Raw genomic sequence first — 8,569 nt, 5'->3', positions numbered from 1 at the left:
TAACTGTTGGTTGATGATAAAATAAAATAAAAATAAATAAATAAAAACTCATTGACTCTCCAACTTGTTANTAGATTCTCTTTAGATGCGGATTTTATTTTCTAAAAGGATAGTATCAATTTAAGTACAAAATTTTATAAAACAATAATAAAAAGGATATAAGAATATTGGTCTGCTGGTTGTTTTAGATACCAAAGTTTGATTTTACCTCAAATTATTCTTCATTTGTCCATATGTATACATATATTGTTCCCAACTCTAAATTAAAAAAAAACAATTCATATTATATTCTCAAAGACAGTTTCTATTTCCCTATAAAAATCCGAACCCCAGACTTCTTTTTCTAACCCTTCTCAGTACTCTCATCTTCTCCATATTAATCAAGAATCAACAACAAATTTCAGCGATGGAGAATATTATTGATTTCTTCTCTCAATACTTGATTCACTTCATAATCTTATACATTTCCGTTGGCGTCACCTATCTTTTCTTCTACAAAAAATCTTCCGCCACAAATCTCCCACCAGGCAAAAAAGGATTGCCCTTCATCGGTGAAACTCTGTCCTATGTCTTGGCCGCTCGAAGAGGAACTCCGGAGAAATTCGTCACTGACCGAACCACCAAATTCTCCCCTGATGTCTTTCGCACTTCCTTGCTCGGCGAAGACATGGCTGTGTTTTGTGGACCTTCAGGCAATAAATTCTTATTCTCAGGCCAAAACAAATACGTAACTTCCTGGTGGCCACATTCCATTAAAAAGGCTCTGATGCATCCTGACAATATCAACAATTCTTCCCTGGAAGAGGCCACTAAATTGCGTAGCTTTTTGCCGCCTTTTCTCAAACCTGAATCCCTTCAACATTACATTCCTGTAATGGATTCCATGGCGAGGGAACACTTAGAGAAAGAATGGTTTCCCTACAACGATGTGAAGGTTTTTCCATTGTCGAAAAAATACACTTTCGCGCTGGCTTGTCGGTTGTTCATTAGTGTTACGGATCCTGATCATATAGCGAAGTTCGCCGAGCCCTTTGCCCTTGCCACTGCGGGACTCATGTCGGTGCCAATTGATCTTCCGGGGACAACTTTCAATAGTGCAGTGAAAGCAGGGAAAACTATTCGGGAGGAGCTTACGTCCATTATTCTGAAGAGGAAAGTTGAGATTGATGAGAAGAAAATTACAGTGGCTACTGATTTGTTGAGTAGCATGCTGATTGATGGAATGACTGAGATTGAGATTTCTGATAAAATCATTGGGTTCTTCATTGCAAGCCATGATACTACAAGTACTGCCATCACTTTCATCGTTAGCTATCTCGCAGACTACCCAGATATCTACCAAAGAGTTTTCGAAGGTAACGCTCTGAATCTCTCTCTCTAGTCTGTTATCAAAAACTGAAATTTTATCTTTTAAAATTCATTGATTTTGATAAACTATACCTATATATGCATATGACTATGTTTGTTTATTTTTTGTTGTTTATTCATATTTTGGAGAATAGAACAAATGGAGATTTTCAAGTCAAAAGAACAAGGAGAATTGTTGAATTGGGATGATGTGAAGAAGATGAAATACTCTTGGTGTGTGGCATCCGAAGTAATGAGGCTAGCACCACCTGCTAATGGATCTTTTAGAGAGTCCATAATTGACTTCAATTATGCTGGTTATACAATCCCAAAAGGATGGAAGGTAATTGGTGAATTGTTTCTACTTTATATTCTATACGATACATTAATCATCCTCAGGTGCCAATGTTCGTATTTTTTTTTTAAAATGCAAACCTCATTTACTAGTGATAATTATCAATTTATTGCGGTTTAAGAAAATTCGGACCTTAATACCTGATAATTCTTGCTATATCATATATAGAGTGCATGCATGAAATTAAGACTCACCCCTTAAAATAACTATTTTGCAGACATTTTGGACTGTTCATACTACACATAAGAACCCGAATTATTTCCCGGATCCAGAGAAGTTTGATCCTTCAAGATTTGAAGGGAGTGGTCCTGCACCTTACACTTTTGTACCATTTGGAGGAGGACCTCGAATGTGCCCTGGAAAAGAGTATGCTCGACTAGAAATACTTGTTTTCATGCATAATTTGGTGACAAAATTTAAGTGGGACAAAATGAGTCCAGATGAAAAGATTTCATACATTCCATCACCCATTCCAATGGAAGGCCTTCCAGTTTCAATCAAGACCATTTAAACATAATTATTAAAGAGTTTTAAAAATATTTGCTTTGTCTGGAATAAATTTGTACTGGCTTTGTTGTCAAAGGAGCTAGGCAATTGCCAGCTTTGTTATTTCTTTCTTTTTCTTTTGTTTGGGGTGGGCGATGATCTATAGGTGTCACTATTTATTGTTTTTGTCTCCTCCAGTTATGTACTTTGAATGAATTTCTTATATAATTAATGAAGTTAATTTCGTCTTAATCTCATTTTATACTGTTTCTTTATTTTTGAACAAAACAGATTCAAGAGGTCTGGCCTAATTTCTTTATGGAAGATTCTGTAGAGTATCTGTAGGATTTAATTCCCGCATGTCTACTTGGATTAATATTACACACACTTTCTGATTTTGTAGTTAATCTTCAATGCGAATATTATGAAATTTTTTGCCATGTGATCATGATTTTCTGCAATAGCATCATTATTTGGTTTAACTATTGGACGAGAAATCTGTTTAGGGTTACGAGAGCGAGAACGTCCCCTCTCCTTTTGAGAACCATCAAGTTGAACCTTATTTGAGCGGCAATTGGCGGCTTGGTGCCCTACTGCCCCACAACTAGCACATTTAGAAGGGATACTTTCATAAACTATATCAGCAATGCTTTGCTTTGGGAGGCGGCGCTCATTTTTTTTGGTCAAAGCCTTGCGGCTTTGCTTAAAGGGAGGGAGGTTTACCCCCGCCCCCGATACCCCCTCCCCCCTTCAATGTTGCAATGAAACTGAAACTTAGCTTAGGCAAGAGAATCGTTCACGCCTACTTTGCTCAGTTTTACTGCTATTAAGGGATAACTGTTACTTAAATTTTACGAAAAAGCTCCATACACCTTGGGGTGGTGAAGTAGAAGGAAAAGGTTACCCTCGGGGGGAGAGGTCGTCTCGTGCAATCAATACAATTGTATGTAAGGACGATACCCCCCTCAATCCCCCTCGGGGGGACTAGACATGGCCTACATTGATTGAAATGACTGTATGAACTCTGACTGATATTCTATTTTACTGCTATTAAGGGATAACTGTTACTTAAATTTTACGAAAAAGCTCCATACACCTTGGGGTGGTGAAGTAGAAGGGAAAGGTTACCCTCAGGGCCGAAAGATTTGTTGGATGGTTCATTCCAGTCTGAAGTCAGTCAAGTCATGGAATTGGCAGAAGTTCCCCCTTAACCAACCCTAAGAGGGAATTCTTCTATTCATTAAGATGAAGCCATTCAGTCAGCTCTGAATTTGAACTCAATGATTGCAATTCAAGAAGGGCATGAAGCTTTGGCTCAGTATAGTAGCATTTGACTTTGGGAAAGAGAATCGATAGAATCGATCGCTTACCTTGCTTTGGCATGCCAGAAGCATTTCGCTGATGTTCCCGCGGGAAAGGCTATGCTAGGGCGTGTGGTCGACGCGTTGGGAGTACCTATTGATGGAATAGGGGCTCTAAGCGATCACGAGCGAAGACGTGTCGAAGTGAAAGCCCCAGGGATTATTGAACGTAAATCTGTGCACGAGCCTATGCAAACAGGGTTAAAAGCGGTAGATAGCTTGGTTCCTATAGGCCGTGGTCAACGAAAACTTATAATCGGGGACCGACAAACTAGAAAAACTGCTATTGCTATCGATACCATATTAAAACAAAAGCAAATGAACTCAAGGGCCACCTCTGAGAGTGAGACATTGTATTGTGTCTATGTAGCGATTGGACAGAAACGCTCAACTGTGGCACAATTAGTTCATATTCTTTCAGAAGCGAATGCTTTGGAATATTCCATTCTTGTAGCAGCCACCTCTTCGGATCCTGCTCCTCTGCAATTTCTGGCCCCATATTCTCGGTGTGCTTTCCCTTTTGTGTCGTGCTAGCCGTTGGAAGGCCTTTGCCATCTAATGCCATTACCGCTTCTGTATGAGAGAAAGTCCCTTCAACGAACCAGTCACTTTAGTGGCAAATTCAGTAAGATTCTCATTGGGTCAATGTCCCACCATACGGAAAGCAGGAAGGGGAGGTCATTACTGATAGTCTTATCCAGACGTAGGACAGATAAGCCCAAGGCATCATTGAGATAGTACGGCTCCCCTTCACCCTTCACTTCAGGCCTGTCCTAAACATAGAATGGCACGACTCATAGAGCTATGGGTCACCTAGGAAAGAGGAAGACTAGAAGTTCAAGGCAGCCAGGTAAGGAGCTAGGAATCTGTGGGCCAACAGTAGAACCTGTAAATCAAGAATGAATGTTTCGTCTCTAACTTCACAAACCCTATAAACCAAAACTAGCGACTTGACGTTCATCCTTACTATGCACCTTAAAATTTTCATCTTTACATAGTAACTTTAGGTAGGTCAATATTAGTTACAAGGGAGTTTATGTAATTATTGAAGAGATATGTGACAATTATAATTTCTTCAATTTTTATTAGACAAAATGCAAATATATGTATTGACTTTGATCTACTCCTTATTATAATGAAAATTGAAATGTATGTCCCTTCGAGCTCCAAACATGCAGATTCAAAATTGTTTAATTATTGTTGTGATATGCCTAACACCGTGGATAGAAAATTAACGGCAAGACAAATAGAAAAAATAATAATAATACATACAAAGCATACAATAATTTATTTGGTTTGACTTTTTAACTTTAGTCTATGAGTGAAATTAAATGAAGAATTTTAATAACAAAACGGAATATATAAAATTTAGTGAAAACTTTCAAACCCAAATCCTAAATACATCGATATTTCTCATACTCTTATTGTTAGTGAAGAATAAAAATCAGAATCTACTATCAGAAAATTGATTTTTCGGTGAAATTAGAATGTAAGTGCAATATTACCCGAATCGAAATCTATATTGGTGAATGAATTGACAGAATAAAGCGTACAAATGACAGAAATCCATCTCCATCTAAAGGCTTTACACGTGAGTTATGTGAATCGTTATTAGCACAGACTTATTTCATTAATTCATAGCTTAAAATTATGTAATTAGTCAAGAAGTTGGAAAACTGAAAGTCAAAGATGAAAATCGAAGAAGGTGCAGTTAATATGCACAGATTAAGGGAAATGACAGTTGGGAAAGATGATATGATTTTTCAATTGAATTCATCACAAAGCACATGGGATTACATTAAATTAGAATATTAATTAGATTGTTCGTTTTACACTTGTTTTCAGTTCAGAAGCAGACATAAAGGGCCCCCATCTTGTCTTGACTAGCAAAAACCTGTCAATCTTTCTTTCAACTATCACAACGTTTATAATTTAATTAGATGGAAAGCCGGTATGTTTATAGATTTTTTTTTTTTTTTATATTATTGTTTTTTGTGTTTTAAATATATATTTTCTGTATTAAAGTTTATTTTTTTATTGAATTCATAATTAAAGAAATAAATAAAAAAATATTATATACCAAATTAATAGTAATAAATTTTAAATATATATATCTAATGTGTGTGTGAAGAGTTATTTTAATTATTGTTATTTTAAAGGCAATAAATAATAAAAATATTATATACAAAATAATTAAGATTAAATTTATACAAATTTTAAGTAATAATTAAAGAAATAAATATTAAAAATATTATATATACACAAGGCTTATGCTACGACACTTTTATTATTAATGACTTACTAGCTATAAACAGTAGGTGAAAATCTTGGCTTGACCTTCTTCTTCTAGAGAGAGAGTCAATATGAGGTCTCCTTGCCTTCCACTCATGAGCAGCACAAAATCCCATCTGCAAGTTTTTGAAACCTAAATGAAGTTAGAATTACACTGAGGTATTTGAAAATGCAATCATAAATTCCTCGTCTGGATGAAGGATTTCAAGAGTTTGGATATAACACTTGCAAGCAACTCAGCAGTGCAAACCATGTCAATGACGTAATAAGTTTAGTCGGACTGCACCCAACAACCACAACCACAACCAATATGAGGTTTTAAACAACATTGAGGCAAAACTAAGAAACAAACAAATTGCAAGAAATAACAAAAATAAAGTAAACCTCCTGAAATATGCAGTCAAGTATACAATAGGATTCAGAAGAGCCCGACTGGTCTCGAGTTCTCGCCCCACAAGGCAAAGCAGATGGGAAATGATGCAGAAAAGAGCCATTCCGCAGCCTACTAACTGTTGTTCCATGCATCTTTTTCCAGCTGGCCTTGCCAATACATACCTACCAATAAAACCCAAAATCACATTAAACAAAAAAAAAATAAATAAAAAAATTAGTGAATATTTGAAAATTCAATTATAACAAAACCACTTTGTACACCTTGCTTAAATTTAATACAAAAATTACAGAGTCATAAACAAAGGAGATTTTAAAGCAAAATTAAATATTGCTTTAACATTTAGCCATCTTAGGTCATGTGAAACTAAATAAATGAATATCTCTTTCTTCTAAAAATCAAAGCAAATTATCAAAAACAGAGAACAATTTACAAACTATTAGTCTCACTTAAAGAAAAATCACCTCCTCCACATAAGTGGTGTGATCAATTAATAGTGAGCTGAACTGATGTTAAGTTATTTAAACTGTCGATTTCCCCATCATCAAATGCTTCAAGATCATGCATAGTTTCCTCCTTGATTCTTTCTAAGTCCTTCCGCGCTCCCATAAACAAATCATCATATCTAACACATTTTCATGCATACTCAATCAATTCCATGAATCATTAATTCACATTTGTTACTATATGAAGCTGCAAAGCGAACAGAGCCCAGCGGTCCGGTAACAGTAATTGTGCCTAGGCAATTTCAGTGAAACTTTGGACTGTGGGAAGGGAGATGGGAATAGAGAGATAATTTGCAATATACATGAAGGACATAAACATATATAAATCTATTAGAAGCCAACATTTTTTTAAATAAGTTTTTCTAAAATTTTGGAATTGATTGAAGACATATACCAAAAGATAATCAGTTCATAATTTTTCTCCTCTTACATTATTTAATGGTCAGTGCATTGTAGTAATTGGTTTATCTAGAATTTGTCCTATAGATCTGCAATAGAATTGTTAAAAAAAATCACTAAATCTGTTACCCTGCTCACCTGGCTGATACGGCCGATCAGTAGTAAACACAACTCCTTGAGATGAATTATCATAATCCAAAAATGTCTCCACCTAGACCAGCAAAATGCAAATGTAACTCAGTTAGAAAACTAAGCACATTCATTACAGAAGCTATTTTAAAATAATCTATGAACCTCACAACTATGTTTGGGCATATTTGCCCAGGGAACCAAGGCAAACCTTCCATCCATTGAGGGAAATCGAACCTGTATATAAAAGAAATGAGAAGTCAAAATCATCCACTTTCTGTAATAACTTTTGATTTCTGTACTCATATGAAACCTCTAAGTTTAGTTCAATGAAATGAAATTTAATAAAGAAAAGATGCGAGTCAAAGACCGAAAAAGTTAAAGATATGCACAATACAGAGTACAACTAAAACACCTTGCAATTACCACTATTTATATCATTTTCCTGTTAAATTTAAGGTACGCCTATCTGTATCCATATTAAGAATTTAGACCCACAATTACCAAATCTTGACGGTTTATTTCCTGAAAGGTTATTATTCACAATTCCACATGTTTATATAGAACTAATTCTTTTCAAACAACATTCTGGGGACAAGTTCTTGTTAGATGACAATTCTGCGTATTCATGGCTAAAAGAATCAACATCTTTCGCATGAAGCATGATATATAAAGTGAACCAGGCAACAAAGTAACCGTGACAGCATACATAATTTTGCTTACCAAGCGTGAGAAAAGAATACCAAATGACCATTTGAATGTTTCTATATTGAATATCTGCAATTTAAAAGGGTACAAAATCAAATAAGAGGCATTCAAAAAATAACAGTAGTATACAAGTATTTATGGAACTCCAGATACTTCCAGTACAGAATGTCGTATCATCCATCATAAATTTAAACTAAAAAATATATTTATTACATCATGGTATTTGATGTCTCGAGGAAAAACAGGGAAATAAGGTAGACTGTAATAAGATAAGATGATTAGATCAGCTTGGAAGGCACACCACTGATTTGCAGATTGGTGGCGACCAAACCAGCAATTCTCATTGGAAACATATCGTATTTTGTTGATGCTTAATTTTGACACTAACGACCTCGCATGTGCAAAGTGTTAAGTAGGTCTTAGAAATTACACGTGATTAATATGAAATTTGGAGTTAGGTCATAGTAGCATGCAAAGACTTAATAATAAATGAGACAGTAAGAGTTTTATAGTGGTTCGGATGCTTGAAGCGATTCCTTCGTCCACTATTTCTTTTATATAAATGTGTTACAAGAGGTCGTATACAGCAAACAGC

General features: G+C 35.4%; 1 protein-coding gene across 1 annotated transcript; it reads left to right on the top strand.

The window, feature by feature from the left end:
* The first annotated feature begins 365 nt into the window (after positions 1-365).
* On the top strand, positions 366-2,213 carry LOC116140662 (beta-amyrin 28-monooxygenase-like). Its single transcript, XM_031426259.1, has 3 exons — positions 366-1,355; positions 1,503-1,690; positions 1,920-2,213. Exons 1-3 carry the CDS (start codon positions 407-409, stop codon positions 2,211-2,213), a joined length of 1,431 nt encoding a protein of 476 aa, XP_031282119.1. The 5' UTR covers positions 366-406.
* The last annotated feature ends 6,356 nt before the right edge of the window (positions 2,214-8,569 follow it).

Source organism: Pistacia vera, unplaced genomic scaffold, assembly GCF_008641045.1.
Source record: "Pistacia vera cultivar Batoury unplaced genomic scaffold, PisVer_v2 Contig374, whole genome shotgun sequence".
Lineage (NCBI taxonomy): Eukaryota > Viridiplantae > Streptophyta > Magnoliopsida > Sapindales > Anacardiaceae > Pistacia > Pistacia vera.
The sequence above is the reverse complement of the archived record's forward strand: the minus strand, read 5'-3'. Positions and strand labels throughout refer to the sequence as shown.

Coding starts and splice junctions, on each gene's coding strand:
- LOC116140662 (XM_031426259.1), top strand. CDS start 407: ATGGAGAATATTATTGATTTCTTCTCTCAATACTTGATTCACTTCATA. Junction 1,356..1,502: donor CTACCAAAGAGTTTTCGAAG/GTAACGCTCTGA, acceptor TTTGGAGAATAG/AACAAATGGAGATTTTCAAG. Junction 1,691..1,919: donor CAATCCCAAAAGGATGGAAG/GTAATTGGTGAA, acceptor ACTATTTTGCAG/ACATTTTGGACTGTTCATAC.